The 22,570-nt window shown below is 41.0% G+C and overlaps 1 protein-coding gene across 1 annotated transcript; it reads left to right on the forward strand.

Moving 5' to 3' along the window:
• Nucleotides 1–718: 718 nt before the first annotated feature.
• Nucleotides 719–22,279, forward strand: LOC146961220 (endothelin-2). Its single transcript, XM_085770466.1, has 4 exons — nt 719–1,497; nt 15,013–15,175; nt 21,277–21,396; nt 21,497–22,279. The coding sequence occupies exons 1-4, from the start codon at nt 1,437–1,439 to the stop codon at nt 21,603–21,605; spliced, it is 453 nt and encodes a 150-aa protein (XP_085626592.1). The 5' UTR covers nt 719–1,436; the 3' UTR covers nt 21,606–22,279.
• The last annotated feature ends 291 nt before the right edge of the window (nt 22,280–22,570 follow it).

The following is a 22,570-nucleotide window of genomic DNA, read 5'->3' on the forward strand; positions in this document are numbered from 1 at the left end:
ATGGACTTCTTTGAATTTACTTGTTATTGTATTTTGCATACGTGTTTGCATGAATGCATCTTTAATTACACTGTAAACTGTAAACTCACCGTAAGTGCATGTTTGCTTACACTGCCTCACTGTTGATGTAAAACTGAGATCATCTGGATTTATCAGACAAGACAAACACTACACAGAAAAAATGTGTTCATTAAAATGTCATTAAAATGAAACATTTAACTATCGTTAGGCTCAAAATGCTAAATTCATCCAGATTTTGGTGCTTGGTGGATGATCTTTTGAACCTTTTGATACGACAAATCCTTCACTCAGACTGCTCCAATTTGATATAATTTCTTATAAAGTGAACATCTAGAGGCAAGTGTGCAGCAGCAGTAGTGTTTGTTTGTTGTTGCTTTTTAATCTCCAGAATTAATCTTCCCTCCATCAATGAGCTCATAGAAACCAGCGCTCTGTTTCTCCTTAAGCTGAATCATATGTGCAGCAGAAATATTGTTACAGAAGCATAAACAGCAAACGAATCCCTCCAAGATCACGCCCTCAGTTCTTCCTGTGGTTACTGAACTCAGCAGAGAATATCACTGCAGCTAATGGCAGCGTCTGTGAGTCATTTGCGCTGTGGCAATATTTTCTGCAATGGCAGGATAACACATTCGTTGCCTCACTGACACACATGGATAAAGATGTGTAGTGCACACAGAGAGAGAGAGAGAGAGCGCACTGGGCTGCTGCTCCACGTCTGCTGGACGGTGCGAAGAGGAAAAGAGAGTGAGGAGTGATTAGAAAGGAGTCCGGGGGAAAGAAGTGAGACATGATGAGGGAGAACACAGCGAGACGGAGCAAAGCACGAGAGCATGACACAGGTCAACCACGTGCAGAGGAGGCTGTGATTAATGACGCCCATGCAGGCTGTGGAGGTGTCTCACTGCAGATCCAGCCTCCCCCCGGTGTCCTCCTCCTCCTCCTCCTCCTCCTCCTCCTCCTGCCCTTCACTCCTCTCCATCTGTTGTGATGCAGCTCAATACAACCTTGCTCCCAATCCATCACATTGTCCTCCCTCCCTCCGTCTGGAGAGCGCAGCAGCGTCGGAGCCCCTCAGGATACAGCTCCACTCTGTGAACCGGGGGTTATCCAGAGCTGCACCTGGGTGGCAACTGCTGTTAATTCCAACGCCGACCTGACTGGATCAAACTGAATCTTTTTTCTTCTCTTCACTGTTGACTGGGAACATTTAAAAGCTCAGGTGTCTGATTCACCAGGACCCTTTTTTTTGTTCCTGCTTTGTGATTGAACGATTTTATATATTTCTTGCGGGGTTTTTCTCTGCTGTTTTTTTTTGTTGTTTTTTTTTACAACTGGAAGCTGGGAGGAATTTTACGTGAACACAAAGGTACTTTGGGCAGAGTTCTCACCTGGACACCGACGAGCCAAGCAGGATGGACTTCACTTACTTTTGGCTCCTCGCCACGACTCTGATGTTGTGCCAGCAGTATCATGGTAAGTCCACCTTTTAATATCTGTCTCCATACTGTAGCTCCATGCTAATAAGAAATAAGAGTTAACTGTTGGATGGATGAGGTGCTGTTTTCTGGCAAAATAGATCCTGTATGTTTGTTGTTGCACACTGTTTTAGAACATCTGGGGTAACATCTTGTTGAAATAGTTTAATTATAAAATATCACGTTTATGTTGTTATAAATTAATGGTCATTAATAAGTGAACATGTGAGCACCATGTTCTTGACTGGAAAACAAGGCATTTATGGTACAGTATTATTAATTGAAGGAATTTGATGAGTCCTTTTCCCCAAATACTATATATTACAGTTTAGAGACGGTTTACACTTACCGACTCGTCCTTCAGGTTTTTTCCCTCAGCACAAGTTTACATTGCCAGTTTATGCTGCAGCCAGGGTTCATAGTTGTGTAGTTTTTTCTGAAAACTACCAGTCTAGCCGATAAGAGAATGCTGCAGTAAATAACGTGGTTCAATAAAAACTGTGGTGTAATAGAAATGCCAAGCTTTCCTTTTGAACTTCTAATATGTTGATTTAAAAAAAAGAGAAGACTCGTATTTGACGTGCTCGCTTTATTTTCCAACTCCTTTGTTTTTTGTTTTCTTGTTGTTTTTTTTCTTTTTAGTTGTATCACTTGTGTAATCATTTTTCCTATCCCTTGTTTCCACCATGACAATGAAATGGGTGTGTCCATGTATCTCCAGGGCCAGGATTGGCCCCGTCTGTGTGTGTTGTTACATTTTAATTAGCTAATTAACTGTGAACTAACTGTTGATGTTCCAGTCACATTTTTGACTTCTCTGATAATCTCTTTACTGCCTTTTGTTGGTTTTAAAGCTCCACACACATAGCACAGTCCCTGGTGAAGCACCACCGTCTAGGTCTGCAGCAGTGAGTCATCTTTCATGAACAATTGTAACTCCTAAATGTAAAAAAGAACTCAAACTCTACAAGCACAGAATTGCTTCTGAGTGAATGCAACTGCGTGTGCACTATGGTGGTCTCACATGTACATCCAGGAATGCCATCCTGTACATCACAGAGATTTTAAGGTTTTATTGCATATGGAAAATCTGGAATGTGTTTGCGGGATCTGCGCCAAGGATTTTGAGATTCCTTGCTACACCTGTGTGAACCCGTGGGATAACAAAGGCATTGTTGGATTACCTGGAACCTTTTTGAAGGTTTCGCTCTGGCACCAGGCCAGAGTGAATGTCACCACTGAGTATTGTATCTTCACTTTTGGGTCCACTGAGCTGAACTTATAGTACACCATTCACGTTTAAATGTTAGCTAAGACAGCTCATATTAATTGCACATGGACACATGGTAGTGGGGCAAGTAGCCAACAATGAACACATAATAACTTGGTGTAGCCTCTGGCCATCAGACTCAAAGGTCTAAGACCCGGATAATGTGGTATAGTTTGTTTTTTATGTGCCAAATACTGGGCGGTAAAACCCCTTTCATTAACAATAGATCCTTTAAGAGCATCAGGCGAGTTACGTAACACCATGGTTGTAGAGAACAATACGTAATTTAAGCTTTAGATGATCTTAGTTGCCACTCCCAGATTTATGTGTCTTTCAGATTCGAACCAAAGCCAATCTGCAGATGTTTTTTTTTGAAGAAGAAGAGGAAGAAAACAAAATGATTTGTCCATACACCATCATGGTGCTTTCTTAGCAGATAATGGAAAACCTCTCTTCCTTATAGCAGCACCCCAGTGATATAGTTTCACACTTCCATGGAGCTGGGGAGCTCAGAGGAGATAAAAACAAAAAAAAAACAACGTGAGACTTGAAACATGCTGATTTATAGTTGGTCGTTTACTTCAAAAATCCTGGAGCCACAGTGTAACTCGAAATCACCTTTCACCTGACCCTCCCTACCTGGTACACCACCATGTCTTTTCAATTTAAGAACTGAACTGAAGTTAAAGTCAATAAATTTCCCCCAAGAGTCACAGATGACAGATGGGTGTCGTCTCTCGTCTCTGCTGTTTAATGGCAGTGGTCATAGCTCACGCTTTCTTCATAGTATTTGGATATTAAGTTTGTAGCCAATTTCCATAGTCTCATGGCCCATTGAGCTTTCTTCCAGCATGTATGCCTGTTCAGTGTGTAGATTTGGCCAGATTTGCTTTTAATTAAATCGCTGGATTCTTATTCATGCATGTTCCCTCCACTTGTGAAGCAGTGTGTTCATCTTATTTAGGCTAGAAGACTACCTGCATCCAGTACAGGTTGGCTTTATGCTTATTTGTGTGAGAACACAAATTAAAATGGGAATGTGCAAAATTGTGCAAGAAAATCTCAAATATAAGGTTCCCATCTTAGGACTTTTATGACTTAAAACACTATGCTTTTGTGGTGAGTAGCCTAAATCCAAACAACACAACAACAAGCCTGAGGTTTTGGTATTGGGGCCCAAGGGTTGTCAACAGTTGCGCACTCTGCCTGGTTAGTAATTCAGTCTTAACAAGAACACAATATAGGAGGAACAAGGAGTAGGAGTCTTTGCAACAATAATTGGATCCCTTCCCAGTGTCCCACTTACCAAAGTTGGAGTCACTCTACAGTGGTGTATGTGTTTTCATCCTCATCATGTCCAAGTCAATAGAGAAAAGCTCAGAATAAGATCTTGGTGACATATTATGTAAATCAACCAAAATGTGGCTAGGCTTAAGTTGGTCTGCAGTCTTAGGAGGTGACGCTGAACCACAGTGGCACAGTCCTTTGCTTGCCTCTCAGTAATTTGTGGCAGGCTTAAGTATTCCCAATAGTCTTGTTGAGCAATGCCCCTGAAGAACTTCTTGGAGGGATGTTCAGATTTAATGCTTTAGTCAGAAATATAGAGAGAATCAATGAAACTTGATCCTTTAATGACTCATGAAAGCTCAAAATTGCACATTGTTGAATATCGTACAAAACTACTGTTTCTTGCTACACAAGAAGATTGCCATAAATAAAAAGTATAGTGTAGTTTTTGAGAGTTCAGTAGATATGAGAATAAAATCCTGATGCAGACTTGTGTGTCGCCTGAGGAGAGGTGTGTTGCTACTTAACTTGACCTTGACATTATGAAATAGGGCTTGTGGTTTAAGAGTCCCAAGCAGCCCTGGATCCACTCATTTCCTCATGTTCAACTCTATGCGTGCTCATTACTGACACAGGGAACTACACATCACTGAGGTGAAGGCTTTTATGCAACACAGAGCATTTTAAATTCCTGAGCAGATGCCACCCCATAAGTTAAATATTTTTCGTGCTGAGTCTTCGATAGTGTAAGGACCTCAGAGGAATATCTCCGCACCCCTCTGTCAACATCTTGTCTCTCCTTTTCTTCTACTTTCTAAACTGTGACTTTTTCCACTGTCCATACATTTCCATTCCCATTCCTTTCTGACTTTCTATCACCACCATCTCTTTATTTTTCTTTTTTGCTATCTTCACCTCTCCTTTGGTCTTAATTTGTGCTGTCTGTGTCCATCAAATGTCACAGCCAGACATCTGAAGCCTATTAAGGTTGCTGCAGAAATCACAAGACAACACCAGAATATGTCTATAACCACCTAGGGACTAAATAAAACCTAATAGCCCATATAACTACAGGAATGGCTGACTGAGCTAGTTAAAGTGGAAAAGTGGCACAAAACACAATCCATGTGTTCCTGTGCCATCACTTTTTGGCTGGACCACAGTGGGCCAGCCCTGTAAACAGAAATGTCACTGACTGACTGACTGATCAAGTTGTACCGGCGGTAAACCCAATGCAGTGTAACTAAGTAATGAGGTTACACCATTGGACAAACATCTTCCAGAAATTATTGGACATTACCATACAGTGTTGACAATTCAGCTTTCCTTTGTTTCTAGATTTACTGACTTTGCGCACCCAATTAACTAACTAACTAACAATTAGCGTTTTCTAAAATGTATCCAGAGACTTTTTAGACAAATAGCCATAAAGGAGTCTGACAGTCTCAGTAAAGGGTGACCTTTACCTAAGAACACAGAAGAACAAGTGTAAGGGATGGATCACACAGTTTTGTACAATCAGAGATAGCCTAGCATACAGGTTATATTAAGAGCCACCAATATACATTTTAGTCACAATGCCTGAAACATTTTATCTTAATCTTTAATATTCCCCATAAAACACAGGACTATATAAGAAAAAAACATCTGCCTGTAGTTAATCACTTGATATTTGTTATATCAAGGCTCTGTCCTCTGTAAATATGTTATCTTTGCACAAGCAGGAGTTATACTAGGAACCATCCATCAGAAAGCACTGTAATGAGTTCACATTAGCTGCTAAAAAACATTTATAAAGTGCAGCTGTCAGGTTCCCATCTCATTTCATCCAGCCTCGGAAGTTTCTCTTACACAGGGTCCCAGGAGCTCAGTAACCATCACGTCCTTGGTCACCTCTGACCAGCACCATTGGCCCTTGATTCTTCAGCTTGGCCAGACAACTAGCTCTAGGAAGAATCCTGGTTGTTCCAAACTTGCAAACCTTGAATGCATTTTTTTGGTATACTTTTCACATCTGTGCTTTGACACAATCCTTTCTCTGAGCTCTGCAGGCAGTTTGATCTTAGCTTTTGCTTGGATACGGCAAGACTTCCGAAATTAAACAGCATTTCCTCATGACCACAGGCACATGTCCCAAGTCCCAAGTTATTTTAGTCAAAACTACACATGAAGATGATAAAACCACACACAAAAATGTTTCCTCAGACTTCCATTACTGGACTGGTCCAACAGTTGGATTAGGAGATTGAAATACCATCATTAGATTATTATGAGGTCTGATTAATTCTTTAAAAGGGAAATGCAGAGACAAATTAGTAATTTGTCCTTTGTAATTAGTGTCAAGTTACTGAAACAGAGCTCAAGTTACAGGTCAGTTGGGGACAGATGACTTTAACTTGACTTCACACTTGACATGACACGGTCTAAAAAGATGTGACACTGGTTTTTATTTTTACCCTGAACAGAAATGATTTCACTTAGACTTCTGGCTTTTGACTTGAGCGGCTTAATATCATCCCTGAGGCCAAATCTTATGAAATGTAAACAACGGGGAAAAACCCCAATAAACCCCAAATCTTTAAAGGCGTTTTACAGCACCCAAGAGTCAGAGTCCTTTGTAGATGTCGTGACCCTTGACTCCACAGAGCACATTTGCTGCTTCTCTTTGCAGTTTGCTGTTTGTTCATAAAGCGAAGACACACCTCATTATTCCCCTCCTTGGATTATAAAATATACTGAATGAACCTAACGGCAGCCAATCACATTGTGCAAGCAGGATGGAACAGCACTTGGCACTGCACACCAACAGACACACAAATACTGAATAATGATGGACTTCTTGGGACTTGTATTTCTTGACTTGGAACTTGACCGGAACTCAAGCCAAGACCTGACTCACTTGTGACAGGAACAAAAATCAATATCACATGGATATCACACTCATTACTTTTGTCTATTGTTCTTTTGACAATCTTTTTTTTTTGTACATTTGGGATGTTGCTTTATGATCAGAGCTTTAGCTGTGAATAAAACATTGTGTATCCTAATACAGTGTAGAGGAAAATGTGAAAGTTGTGAGGACAACAGCATCTAATCTAAATTAAATAAGGTGTGTGAGTTAATGCAGATTTGTTTTGAGTTTGGACGGGATTAAAGCATTAGTTTGTGCACAAGAATTTGTCAGTACTTATCCTGAGCAGGGTGGGAACCAGTTGCTGTTATAGGCCTGAGGAGCCCATCGAGACATTTATCCGGTTACGCAAATAAAAAATTATTTGAGTTAACTTGAAAAAACAAACATTTATATAGCAGAAATATGTTTTGTGTTCCATTATCATCATCTCACGATGTTTTAAACAAACCATGCAGCCCCACGGGTGGGTCCTGACCCCTGTCAGCAACAGGTGCCGCACCTGAGCATGATCCTTACCTGCTAACCCCAGACATGCTTCTTAATGTCCTCACTTTACAAACTATGCTTCAGCTTTGAAGGTCAGCGAAAGTGGTGGGTGACTGTTGTCAGTGGCTCATTTTCGACAGTTTCTGGAGAGGAGAGCCAGTTTAACTCCCATCAGCCCAATAAGACTTTTCCACTCTGTCTGGGGATTCTTACTGGAGATGTTTGGGCTTCAAGAACTCCAAATTAGGCAGTGAGTTTACCTTGGCTGTCATGTTGGCCTCAGCACCTTTATTGCCTCCCAAGAAACTAGAACCAAGGCCGGATCAACACAATAGACGAAACGTGATCACGCACTCTCCTTTATCTGCTTAGATGATACCACAGTTCCACAGGTGAATGTGCACACTGATAAACACGGAAAGAGCAGCTATGTGTTGTAGAATCTTTTGCTTTTGGGAGGCCTCTACCTTCACAGTGACTTCTGCCAATCCAAACAGCCAGCCTCATGGATTAGGCAGCTGATCCGCCTGTATATTGTCAAATATTGTCAAACCCTGTGGAGCCAGGCAGACTCTCTCATAACAGGGCAAGAAATTAAACTTTGGCTTGGCAGTGTCCAAACAATGTAGGAGCCTGAACAGGGGTTCTGCCTCTTGGGTTTTCCTACATTTTTTTTCTGTCTGGAGCCACGGATACAAACTACTGCAGACAATTGCATGAATACTTGCACATAGAGTGGACCAGAAAACACTAAATTAAAAATAAGAGAGACACATACATTACACTCAGAGCTGCTTGATACGAACAATGCATGATAGATTATGATTATAGAGTGCATATGATACTGTATCAAGAGTATGAAGTATGCATCATAAAGTATGATGCATTGTCTTAGGAAACAATAAAGGGCTAATTGTCAGCTCAAGGTCTTAAGTCACATACAAAAGGAAGCTGGGACATGACCAAGTTAGTTGCTTAAAATGAAAAACAGCGGTATCATGGCAGTTGTTTCTCAGTCTGAAATGGCGACATCTCTACTTAAGAGTGAGGATGTCACAAAATGATTCCAGTCTGGCTTGAGTTCCCATAATATTCCTCTCAAGAATTTTTTTTTCCTTCCATTGGCTCCCCGGACATTAAATAACTTTATTATTTAGTTAAGCACCATGTGGTTCTTCACAACCAGGGGACCGCAAATGTTATATGTGGTTTCTCTCCTTTTGACTTCATTAACAGACCGTGACCATGAAGTCAAGGGTCTGTGCTGTTTGTTTAAACATCTTTGTTTTCTGTACTAACGCTGTCACATTTGCTGGGAGCTGATCTCTGAGCTGTTAGCGCTGTCGAAACTCTGGAAACTGCCAGCTCTGAGTGATGGGTTCGGACGTTTGCCAGGCTTGTTGTTGACATTGTTACAGCCCAGATTGTGGTCTGTCGGTGGCAGACAATGGGCATGTGGGATCAGTCGTTCAGCTGGCGCAGTTTTCTGGGGCCAGTTCTCTGACCTCAATGGGAGTTTAATGAGGCCTGTTTGAGCTGCACGGAGCTGAGCCTCGCACTGTGCCCGCCCATGTTCGTACCTTGTTCCACACAATGAGCTGCACATAAATAAGAAATAGTTAATTTGAAAATGTAACCCAGGAAGTAGCTTATTGCTTTCTAACCAAGCTACTGTACTGGAATAACATTACCTGACCCTGCAGCCTGTTTCCTAAGATTGTATACAACATTGTGCAGGATTATGAAACATAATAAACTAAAATAATAAAGCAATAAGACCTAAGCTTGACACAGGGCCCCTCAACATGTGCTTTCATTAAATATGAGGTCACTGGACTCCGCCTACCAATGAGAGTGATCGTTTTGGATAAACTACACCTTTAAATGGTTGAAGATCTGAGGACGTGTCAGTCAAACGCAGTTAGCACCACAAACCTTCAACAGGTCACAGTATTCACTCTCATATTCACACCTGCAGGCAGTTTGCACTCACCAGTTAACCTGCAAGTGCTTGGAAGTCCTGGACTGTTTCCTTTTGAATAATGCAAGTCACAAGGTGCAATTTGTCTTTAATGCTGAAAAAGCTTTTGATTCACTTCACTAGTCTCTTTTTTCTTTATTACCATCGTATCACCAAGAGCGTGCGTTTGCTGCTCATTGCACAGAGATCCTGTTTAGTCTTGTTAATCACTATCAGTGTGAAGCCTCTAATGTGGAGCTGCAGACGGCCGCTTCACTTCATGTTTTTCATTAATGAAATCATTTGTTCAGTTAATCACTGCGGCATGTTTGATGACTGGAAGTGATTAAAGCAGCTGCTTCATGGGTTCATGGGTTACTGCACACTGTTCTGACTGTAAACGTCTCTTTTACGCACTTTATAATAATTAAAAGTATAGATATCGTTCACAATATAGATATACTCATTCCCCCAAGATGCAGAAGACTACTTTTATAATGGTTGGAAAACTAATTGCTGAGGACAAAACCACAGGTGGCAACAGGTGATGATGCAAGTGATGAACCTGCTGATTGATGAAGAACCAGGGCTTTCAGCTTGAATCAGTTACATACATTTTTTCTAGGTTCAGTACATCATAATCTTGTCTTCTTTGGTGTGATGTGAAAAGCTTTGCACATCTCGATTTGGGAACATTCTGCTGTTCGTCTCTGTAGACATTTTCAGAAGAACACCTCCACAGCATTTTGTTGCCACCACCATGTTCCACCACTGGGATCGTATTGGGCTCAGGAACAATGCCTGGTTTCATCCAGATGTTGAGGTCGAACTGTTTAATCTAGGTTTGATCAAACCAGAGACTTTTTTTTTCTTTTTTTGCTAACAGAAGAATCTGAAAGAACTTGAGCCACTGCACCACAGAGATGAAAAACAGCTCCTCTAAAACTCCAAACAAAGAATGTGGAAAGTTTGTGTTTACATTTTATAGTGGGTTAAGAGTCCAACTATTTCCCTGATCAGATACCAGGTGACCAGTGGAGAATGAAGTGTCATTTCTCCGGTTAGAGTTCGGTCAACGTTGACCTGAAACTGTTTGACTCTGGTCAACAAACCAGGACCTTGATAAAAGAGACTGACGTTGACCATGGCAGCTTTAGTCAGTTGGTTTCTACACTGTTGATCCCAGCATTCTCCTCAATATGCTGTGTCTGAGAAACAGTAATTCTTTGTATGACCACAAGAGGTCACCTGTGAGAATAATGTCAAGGTTTTGAGGTCAATCCAATTGTTAGGAGATCTTCTTGTTTTGTGTCCTTGTGATTATCAAGGACCAGTTGAGATGTTCAATTGTCAGTGTTTGTGGGTCAGTCCAGAGTACGTCTCAGGTCACCTTGAGGAGAGATGATGATTTGGTTTGTTGAGTTTGGGAGTTGAACCTCCATCCTGCTTGTCTAACCTTGCTTCTGATCAGATTATTGCATGAAGGTTGTGTGTTTCTTGGAGGATACGTGAAGCCTGTGGACGTGAAATGTGACATTGCCATCCCAAATTGATTAAAACCTGTAGCATTCTCTTCCGCATCAGGATAAAACAGCCCAGTTCAGCCGAGTTTGACTTGGCAGTGCCAAACATGACATGCAAACCGTTCAAACGATTGTCTGTGTATTTGTGCTTCAAGGCAGGCTCAAGATAAGGAGGCAGCGTGACATTCTCCTTGTAAACCTCAGGGTGCAGAATAAATAGTGTGACTTTAAACTGATCTGGAATGATCTGGTAATCCACTCCGTCCAAGCGGTGAGCACAGGTTTTGTAAAAAAAAAAAACCTATTTGTGTTGTAAGTTGTCATTTTCTAATCTTTAAAATCAGTGTTTTAGTGCTGTTTCTGACATTCCAGTTTGAACAACGCCCCATTCATCTGGCCTCAGGTCAGTGTTTATTGAGTTTTGCCATTTATTCCAAACATTGAAAAGATTAAAGCAAAGACTGGAGCGTCATTGACCCCAGAGTGAGGTCAGGAAGTCAGGCTTGAGCCTGAAACTGGTAATTATCAGTGTTATCTCCAGTCTTCAGGAATGCAGTAGCTTAGCATGCACAATTAGGTAACACTTTATTTTAAGGGGTCCTTGTTCCTGTGTATCTACCTAATTAATTACAGTGTAATTACCTATGTAACCGTATGTAATAACATGTACTTAAATTGTAAATACATAGTGTATTTTGGTGTACTTACAGGTCCTTGTTACACTTGTAATAAGAAATGCTTGTGCAAAGAGAGAGGCCACTTTGGCATTTCTTATTACAAGTGTAACAAGGACCTGTAAGTACACCAAAATACACTATGTAATTACAATGTAAGTACATGTTATTACATACGGTTACATAGGTAATTACACTGTAATTAATTAGGTAGATACACAGGAACAAGGACCCCTTAAAATAAAGTGTTACCCACAATTATTGTACCACCATGACATCATTTAAGTGGTAATACACAACTTGGCATTGGGTGGTTCTTGACCCCAATCATGGAGCCTACAGACTCCTCATCACCCAGCAAAAAGGCCATATGTAATACATTCCAATACTAGTTTTTCTCAAAGCCAGACTGCTATCAAGTCTTCAGCTTAATAAAGTTAGATTCCTCTCTTTATCTTCCACTTTTCCACATCTCTGTCTTGATTGCATGTTCCTCTGATCCTCTTTCTTCTGCTGTGTCTCCTGGACTCAAGCTGCTGGCTCCACCATGGCCCGCTCCACTCAGCTCGTCTGTCGCCCTGTCATTGGATGATTTGGATTCTCTGTGGCAGTGTTTTTGTAGAGCTTGGTTACATCATTAGCGCTCTTCCTCCTCCTCCTCCTCCTCCTCCTCCTCCTCCTCCTCGCCCTCCCCCTCAGTTTCTTGACAAGGAGTTCCAGGATCAAAGAAAAGGTCACCTGGCCCCGTCGAACATGCTTCTCATGTGTTTTGGAGTCACCCTCAACACATGCCCAGGCAGAACAGTATCTCCATTATTCTCCCTCAAAATCGGCTTCTTTATGATGCAGCAGTGATTTGTGACAGCGGCTTCACTGACACGTCTACCGAGGGTTTGAACAAACCAGCTGCAGGTGAACACTGACACCCAGCCCGTAAACTCAAGCAATTTTCCAGGACCTGGATAAAAGTGTTGTGGTTTCTTGCTAAAACAAACTTTTGTTCTCTATGAGGTTTCGATTCATCTTGCACAGGCTGCATGAATCTGTTTATCTTTGGTCCACTGCATTTCCATAGTGAACATACATAGTCATGAGTGTGTCTGCTTGTTTCACTCAGCATGTGTCTTATATTATATAAAACCCATCATATGGACAACTGATTTTTTTAGGAGGTCTGCAGTGATGTATGAGGCCCCCTCTTTTACCTTTCCTCTCTCCATGTGTCCTCGACTTTCTCACATGATGACGACGGAACAAACTGAGCAGATCCAGTTAAAAGCTCTGCAAAAGCTGCTCACTGCTTGTCCGTGTGTTTTTGTTTGTTTGGTTTCATATTTGGGTTTCCATGTTTTTAAGGCATGTTTACATGTTTGTTTCTGTTGTTAGCGTGTGAGTTCTTCACTGTTGTTCTTGGGGACTCTCTGAGCACCTTGGACAAATAAAAACCTCTTTGAAGACTAAAATTGAATAAAAAGACTTAAATATTAGATTCTCTGGGTCACAGGAACAGGCCTGAGCTATTTATGGTGAGAAGAAGTGTTATTTTGTCCCTGTGTGTAAATCGTGTAAATCCTTCTTCAGACGCCCAAACATTCCCCTGTGTGTACTGAGCGCAGGATCAAAGCCTGTCTGTGGGCTCTGGGGGCTTTATGGGCCTGTGTGTGTGTGTGCTTTTTTAGTATGTACATGCATGCATGTAAGCTGGAGCGTACATGAGTGTGTGTTGAGGTGTAGACCCAGGAATTAGAGTGTAGCGTTGCAGCTCATGCTGTGGTTGTTATGCAGCCGAGTGGGAAGCTGCTGAAAGTTGTTCCAACATGAAGAAGAGGAATCAAAGGGTCACACGCTCCTGAGGGCCCCACCCCTTTTGAAATGATGACTCTATACTGCTAACCTCCAACAGCAAGTGTGAATAAGACATAATTAAGACCAGATATGATCTGAGACGGTAGATCTTAAAGACTTTTAAGACTAAGTCTAAATGCAGGAAAAATGCTTACTGTAACCAAGAGTTGCAGCTTTACAAGTTCAGTGTATAAGCAAAACATTTGATTTGTTAAGTGCAAATGTGAAGTTTTTATTGTCTAATATGAGCAAAGTTCCCCTTATTAAAAGGCACATACTTATTTTTCTTTAGATGAAATTCAGTATTTAGTCAGAACTCAGATTCTTAAAACAAGAAGTTCTAGCTTTCAGTTAGATTCTAGTCACAATCCTGGTTGATTTCATGTGAAAGCAACTTCCTATAATTCATATGGAGAACACCCGAATAAAGAGGCCTCAGGTTGGAGGTACAGACTGGGTCTGGATGTTACAGGAGGTAGATCTGTAGATCTTGAACTTCACTAAAGCCAAGCTCAGGGATCATCAGTGTGGTATGGTCAGTTAATTGTCATGTAAGAAGAGTGTGTGGGATGTTCTTTTCTACAAAGCGACATTTTCTGATGCACCTGTTCCTAAGACATTTGGATGTCTGAATATTTTCATCAACTAAACTTCAAATCAAATAGAGTATTCATTGCCCAAACCACAGATCAGACTCAGGTCTGACAGTCCTGAGCTCCTCGGCCTCCTGGTCAATCTGCTGCTCTGTTCTTTCAAAAAAACTACACGACTGCTGAACCTGATCCAGCCACAGATCCGTTTTCCTTCAAATCCCATTTCTCTTTCAGTTTATTTGCACAGAAGCGTAAACACTATAGGAGACAAAGATACTGTCACTTCTTTTCTGAAGTGCCAATATCTCTCTGCCCTGATGATGAACATTTGGCTGAAATACTGAATGAAGTAACTTCTGGAAAAGTAGAAAGCGTATTTCTTTCATTGATGCCAAAGCCAACCAACACTTTGGTGAAGAGTCAGATTTCTCAACAACCACTGGAGGGCTTGACATCAGATCTGACAGTTGTGGTTTCCAGAGGCTGATCCGCTGACCTTTGATCCGGGGCAACCAACAAGTCAAAGTTTAAATTGATAAGAGGCTGAAGTGCTAAGCAGCACAAGTTTTGTCAATCTGTCAAGTGGAGGTTGAGATATGTAGGTATGGACCAGTGTGTTGCATCAAGCTGCCCAGCTGTAGCAGTGTGCTTCATACAGGGCCCTGTGGTGCAGCTCCACCAGATAGGCCAACTGAAAAGTGAACAGCATTTTAAATCAGAATCCTCAATAAATACGTTGGGTTTTATTTTTCCAGCTTTGGTAGTGTGCCGATGAAAACAAAGTTGGAGGATTATGTGGTTCTTTACAAAAGCATGACCTACATGAGTTAAAAACGAGGGACTGGATACTTCTCAAATCCTCTGGTGAGACAAACAGAAATGTAATTGAGTGGATGATAATTAAAGCTAAACATTAAAGAGTTTCAGTTTCTAAGTGCCCTCTCTCACCTGTTCTCCTCAGCCTCTGCCTTCTCTGTTACGAGCCCCACGGCGGAGGAAGGCCCCCTGGTGCAGCTCGCCCACACGGCCCACCGGCGAGAGAAACGCTGCTCCTGTGAGAACCAGAAAGACAAAGAGTGCATTTTTTTCTGCCACATTGGCATCGTCTGGGTCAACACCCCAAGGTGAGTGCATAGAATATTAAACATTTAACAGGTTTGTTGCCACAGTAACAGAACACTGGAGCATTGTGATGATTTTTTTTTACAGTGTTAGGATGAGATAATAAAACCAAACAAAGATAATAGGCAATCAATAATCTTCCCAAAACCTCAGAGGGATGTACAAGATTTTCCCTGCAGCAGTAGCCGGGAGGTTTCTGAGGGAGGATGAGAGACTTCACACACAGCAGCTGCAGTCCAACACTAAGATAAACTCACACTGCTTTGCCAGGTCAGTGGTTTTCAGAACAGAAAATAACAGACTACAGGATGGAAAGCACGCTCATCCATCAGTATATAAAAAAAACAGTTCATATTATCCACATTGGCCATACACTCAATGTAATATTACATTTCCTTAAATTAAATATACAGTATGGCTCACATATCATTATATGAAAATGTTCCAATTTATATCAGGTTTGAATAGGTCATATACGATATTCATAATGAAAGAAATTAATATGAAAAACATAATAAACACATTATAAAGGGATAGTAATAAATATCCTTATATATATTTCTGAATTCATTTTAGACCGTTGATTATTAGATGGAAAAATCCACAGATAATATATCTATGAGATAAATACTTAATGTAAATGTGTCTAAAACCTTTTGAGACTTTTGTGCAAAGTGATGAGAATCATCAAAACTTTGTTATTTACATCCAAAGCTCAGACCACCTTAACCCAAACTCGTCTCTCTGCAGCCTGAAAACAAGAAGCTGATAGATTTGGCGTGGAAACAAATGGACGCCACCATAATGAGGCTCAAAGGCTTATGTTGCTCTCTGCTCCGTATAAACACTGGTCAGTGGTCACTGCGGTGTTGTACACAGTTATTGTGACCTATGATCCAAGGATTACCTCCAACCATGGCTTGTGTCTCTCTGTTTATTTTACTCCATAATGTCATTTGGCCCGATCTTGACTTTTCTAAGGCGAGGGAGGACGGGAAAACAAGTTGGGTCCAAATTGAACTGCCTCGCCCTGCGAAGTCCACATCTCAAGACTAATTACATCAGAGCAGTTGAATAACACCCTAACACCTCCTTTGAAGCCTCGTCTCATAAAAATGAAAGCTGACATGAGGCTGAAAATTCAACGCGCTCTCAGAATCATCGACTCGAAGCGTTATCGGTGTTTGACCGTCTCCGACTTGCACCAATGCTCAAATACCAGGATATTTCAATATGGGAAACAAATGACAAACAACAGATGGGGATTGTAAGTGTATGGAGAGATTAGATGTTTTTAATAAAGTTCAACAGGAACCTAATTCTTCTATACCACATCCCATAGGTTAAACTGGGCTGTCTAAAATTAATTTTAGTTTACAAACTTAAATACAGTGACAAGCAACCCAGGCAACACTGAGGCTATAAATGCCCCACGATGCAACACTACATACTAAGTTTTCCATTAAAAAAAGGCCTTGTTTTATATTTAGACTGTTAGTGGAAACTGTGTCTTGATTTGCTTCGGTGTCTTCAAATTAAATGCCTCTCCAGTGAAACTTATACATTTACTTCTCATGTCCTAATCCAGCATTTCATATTTTGACCTTGCCCAGCCTCAAACAGGAACCAGGCACATGTCCCCCCTTTACAATTGGTAGCAATTAACTTCATTTTAGCTCCGTATGCACAAGCAATGAGTGAAGCAGTTAGATGTGGTGGCACTAATAAGAAAGCGCACCTTTCCTAACGAAGGGTAATTTCTGCCGCCTTTTCCTCTTGCTTTTTCTAAATAGCCCGTTTTAACCCTTTAACGTGAACCCAGCAGGAAGACCTCAAAGAGACTGAAATCACTGTGGTCTGACCCTAATCTGCCCACAACCGCTTAACTTCTCACAGCCTGCTCCCATTTCAGTGTCTACAAGGACCACACCAGCCCAGTTCACATGGAATAGTGGAATTAAAATGAGAAGCATTTGTAATAATTGATTCAACTCCTTTTCAAATGAAGGTCTGAGGCTTTAAAAGGTAAATATGAGGAAGAACATACTCTACCTGGTGCCTGTTGAGAACAATGCTGTCCAATTATTGCAGCTGTAAACTGGGATTTCATAGTTCCTCGTCCAACCATATTAAAACTATTAGGGATTTGAATGACTTCAACTAACCTGTGCAAATATTTTTCACAATACATGAACTATATTGTTCCAGAGCGTACCGCACCGCCAGCTTTTCATGTCAAGCCAATAAGACACATTCGAAATTAATTAACTTCAGGGAGAGAAAAAGGAGGTGTAACCAAAATAGCTTCCAGAGATGATCCAAAAACAGCTCCCGGACCCTCTCACTAAGTCTCAGATTGTTAGTTTAGTCTAAACATAGCAACGCGGTAAAACGTGTGTAATCTTTCTGCCTTCATCATAAAGACCTTTTTATACAGCGGTGGCAGTGCCCACCGTGACTAACTACACCACCGAGGCCTGTGGGCGACAGTGAGCTCCTGGGTGCTGCTTCACATCCTGCTAAAAATGGAGTTGTTTAAACATGTAAACCAGTTAACGTCTGCTTGATCTGCTGAGTTTAAAGATATTCCGTATCTTTCTTTAAGTAAATGTATAGAGACCCAAACAAACACTGCACATTGCCTAACAACAATGTCTGAGTCCTCGGAGCCACTGAGCTCCATTGTTTCCAAGCACTATTAAACACGAGTGACTCTCACTGTTGCACTGTAATTTATTCTGACTCAGTCGCACACTAGAGCTCACGCCAAATGTGGATAAATCCACAGCTGAAAATAGTCCCCAACAAATGCACCATTTTCTACCTGTTTGTTTTCTAGAAATACAGTGAGCAGCTGCTGTAGTGTATTAAAGACAAATTAAATGATAATAGAATATAACTAACACATTTTTGACTTAAAAGAAGTCCAGTTGCCTTCAACTAGCACTCAACAGCAAAGGTTTGTCCTTGAGGACAAAATAGGTTTAAAACATCTAAAAGGAAAGGTCCAGGCTCTGTTTCAGTTTCAGGATGAATACAGTTCAGAAAATCAACAAGCTAATGATCAGACAAGTGAGAAAGCTAAACAGTTTCTGGACCTTCAGATGTTTCCACATATTTTTATATCAACAGGTTTGTTTTTGTAGATTTGTATTCATTCTCACACATGTAAACATATACACACAGAACTCGTGAGGAGCTTCGTTCTCCGTCACAGTTGAATGTCTCCAAACATCCCAACAGGCCGCCGTCCAAACTAAAGACAAGCTAATGAACAACAGCAAATCTCCTCCAGGATGGAAATCACCTTCTGTGAACTCAAACAAATACAGTTTGCATAACTTCTGCCATTTGGTGGACACGTTCATCCAAAAAACAACTTCCAGCCAGACAATATAAAACATGTTATTTTATTGGCACAAACACGATTTCAAGTGTGAGCCAAACTCTGACGGTGTTACATTAGGTCTAAATACACTGAAGCAGATGAAGTCAGAATCACACATACACGTTGACTGAAAACATACATGTGACTAAAATACACTCAGGGGATTAACACACACAGTCATACAGGACATTTTCTACTAATTGACAGTGAATGATACTATGTTTTGTCCCTAGTTTAGGTCAGTGTTTTTATGTATCATGTGCGCGTGTCTTATCTGTACTGTAGATACATTTTTTTTCATAGATTCTCAAAAACTACGGAGGCCCAATTGAGTTCAACACACTGCAGCTTAAAGCATTAAATGCAAATAAATAAAACGCAAATAAATTCAGAAAACATTTTGAACAATATGGCAGGGCCTGGAAATAATCAACGGAAGTGTCACAAAAAAAGTGATGAAGCTGACACACTGGTGCAGTTTTTGCCTTTTGTTGTCAAAAGTGTTTGTGTGAGTCCGTCTGAGCTGGGTTCAGCACTTTCTTGTGTCCCCTGGAAAACTTGTTTATTGTGTTGTGAGCATTTGAAGCACTTGTTTTCAGATTTGTTTGTGTTTTTTGAGGTCATTCTGCAATGAGTTCAGAACAAAACACTGTTCAATAGACTTAGTTTCAAGGATAGTGATGCATGAACGCAGCTAAAATTGGTAAGAGCCCTTTCCTTCTGGAGGTCTTGGTGGTGGAGACCAAACATGGAGCTAAAACAGAGTGGATATTGGACTTGCGCTCAACAAGTGGACACATACAGCCAATGGTGTTCACAACTGAAAACAAAACATGTCACCATGTGTCTGTCTACAGTTTACCATGGTAGCCTGAACCTTGCTGTTGTGAACAGAAGTTTAAATTGTCCAACATTCGCATCAGCAATCTGTCTGTAGGATCATACATAAATCCCAACCCTGTGTAAACCACAGCTTTGAGCGAAGGTATGGAGAGGAGAAGAATTCAATAGGACTTCTGGCCCAGTGGAGCCATAACTCATCAAGTTACAGTGCAAAAGTTCAGATCATGTAGATTTATTCATTGCTTTAACTGCAGGGAGGAGCTCGCGGAGCCTCTGACACAGACGTCGAGACATAAAGATGGAAGTGAAGCCAACAGAAGCATTAAACCGACACAAAGGACAAGCCACCGCAGAGAGGAGAATAAATCATACTTGTTATTAATTAGCATACAGGAGCTGGGAGGGTGTTGATGGAGGGAATGAAAGGTCCGCAACTGACCACAGAGTAGAAATAAGATCCAGATGTGTTGCCATATGATAAAAAAAAAGCACAATGCGTCTGAGTTGTGATCACTATAAAATGATTTGTCACAGCTTGACAGAAGATCCAAATTCAATCCAACAGCTCGTTCCAGAAATCCAAGTTCAAAAATGTGACACAAATGATGCATTTCACAAAAACAATCAAGTGGAAACCTCAGCTCTATTTTAAGGCATCCTCCTTGTTTTGACATGAATGTAGTGCTGTTAAGCCACTGGCATCTGCTGGCAGTCCCCTGTCCTCCACTGTTAGCCAGCTGTGGACCTCCACCCCTCTAACCTGAAGCCAGATGTGAGCCATCACGGCGGTGTCGCAGTGGCACCAGATGGATCCGTGATTCACTGCAGCTACACAGTAGTTAAAGAAGCTCATCTGGCATCTGAAGCAGTGAATTATGGGAAACACAACAAGGTGCTCCAGATATGACTGACACACATCCAACTTATACTAACACTGGCTTAATCAGACAATAAATCACCTTAGCTATTCTTAGCCTGTAGTGATGCTAACGTCCAGGAGTCAGTGCTTCGGGTACTTGAAGGACTTCTGGGTAATTTTATTTACGTGACATCAACCTGAAGGCTCGTCTTATATTATATTATATTTGAGGACTAGATCAGGGGGCAACCGCCATTCCGACATCCCACCAGCCCAACCTAGGCCTCTAATTGTCTACATAAATGGCAACACTTAATTTTCTATCATACGTCCCATCATTCCGACAATTTTTGCCTCCTATGGTCGGAACGACGGTAGTTTTTTCTTTTTTTTAAACATCCTGCCTTTCCAACAATTCCTTTAATAGCGTTTTTTTTTCCCCAAAAAGATTTTGCACTGGTTGAGCTTAGGCAATGAAGAAAGGAGTTGGTTAAATTTGGTTAAAAAAAAAAGACCAGGTAAAAGCTAGACAGGAAAACTAATCCCTGTCTGCTCTAATTACGCACAACCGTGTGGGTATTCCTCTATCAGCATGTCTTAAAGAAGGGAGTCACCTGTTGAGTAACGCACATTTCCTTATATTGAAAGCGTCGTCGGAATGGTGGGATGTTCGCATGTTGGAATAGCGGTATGTCGGAATGGTGGTATGTGTAAATGGTAGGATGTCGGAATGACAGCATATAACCGCCTAGATCACACCAGACATAGAGTACAGTACAGTAACATGGTCTCCTGCAGAATGTGGCATCATGCGTTGTTTGGTTTGTAGCCGTAATGTTGCTAAGCTAGCCAGTGTTTCCATAACGTCTCGACGACACTGCCTTATACATTGATGACACATTGATTACATTGACATCTGGTGATGGGTTTGGTCAGAGCTGAGGCAGGACGTGTGGTGGACGTCAGAGGAGACAGTTTGGACAATCACCGCTGAATCTCTCTGTGTCTTCCAGCCACGTGGTTCCTTATGGGTTTGGATCTCTGCGACTGAGGAGGGAGCTCGGACGCTGCATCTGCAAGGACACCCGGGACGCAGAGTGTCTGAGCTTCTGCGCTAACCGCACACAAACAGAGTGAGGACACGTGCACACACATGAGCACACAAACACACACACACTCTTTCACTTTCCCTCTCTGAACACTCATGACGTTTGTCTTCCTGTTTTACCACAGAGAGAGGGAAAACGCCGTGGTAAAGAGGAAGAACGACAAACGGCTTAAGAGATACAGAGCTGCGTTCTGGGAAAAAAGGAGCCGACATGCACTCAAGCACCAGACCTGAGAGAGAGGAGGCGCCACAGTAACACCAGCTCTTCTGAAAGGAAGTCCTTTATGTATCAGAAATAACAAACATGGACCCTTTTGTTCATCTGGCTGCGCCGATGGCAGCCGCTCAAAGGTTTCTCCTGCAGCCAAACCAAAGAACAGTAAAACACTGACCACACAGAAGAGCATTTGCAGAGTCTTCAAACTTGTTTGATAAAGGCGATCACAGCAAATATTTACAATGTTAAATTTATCCCTTTTTTTTTTTTTGCATGGTGATGAACTGATTTAAATCTGTGTTCACACACAACAGGCTCTGGCAGGAGACTTGACAGAACTGTGGAGAAGGAAGACACTGTCTGTCCTCTGACTGGATATTAAGGCCACTGGTAGGAAAACAATGTAGATATTAAGAATAACATCACTTAAATAAAAGGAAAATAGTAATGTAATTTCTTAAAATTGCATTAAGAGGGAGGTTCATAAAACTGTATTGTGTATTAAAGTTTTAAGAATTTAATTTTAAAACTTTTGATGTCAGAAGACAAAAGATTTGTCATGTTATGATTACCTGTGCAATATTTTGCATTTCATTAAACAAATAGTCTGTATAATAATAAAATTACTTTTCCTAATATATTTCTATAAAACATTAAAATTTGTATTTTAGATTTAAAGTTTGATTCACAAAATAATCCAATTATGTAGAAACAGTTATAGTGTTATCTTGAAGAATACAGATTTTTCATGCAATATTACAATTTTCTTTATATTTATGAATTTTCTTTCTGGAATCAGTGCGGCCCTCTCTTCAAAGAACATCTCAACTTTATTCCTGAAATCCTTTTATTTTCCAGTAGTGGCCTGACTACTCAGTCATCGTCCTCTAAGTCCTGACAAAGAATAAGCTGTAATGATCATTGTGACAAGAACAATGTGAATGAAGTGGTTTTATGAGCTCAGAGTCTGCAGAACTGTTGG

The sequence above is a fragment of the Trachurus japonicus genome, chromosome 24 (assembly GCF_045865225.1).
Source record: "Trachurus japonicus isolate A0001 chromosome 24, Traja_1.0".
Lineage (NCBI taxonomy): Eukaryota > Metazoa > Chordata > Actinopteri > Carangiformes > Carangidae > Trachurus > Trachurus japonicus.

Coding starts and splice junctions, on each gene's coding strand:
- LOC146961220 (XM_085770466.1), top strand. CDS start 1,437: ATGGACTTCACTTACTTTTGGCTCCTCGCCACGACTCTGATGTTGTGC. Junction 1,498..15,012: donor GTTGTGCCAGCAGTATCATG/GTAAGTCCACCT, acceptor TGTTCTCCTCAG/CCTCTGCCTTCTCTGTTACG. Junction 15,176..21,276: donor GTCTGGGTCAACACCCCAAG/GTGAGTGCATAG, acceptor TGTGTCTTCCAG/CCACGTGGTTCCTTATGGGT.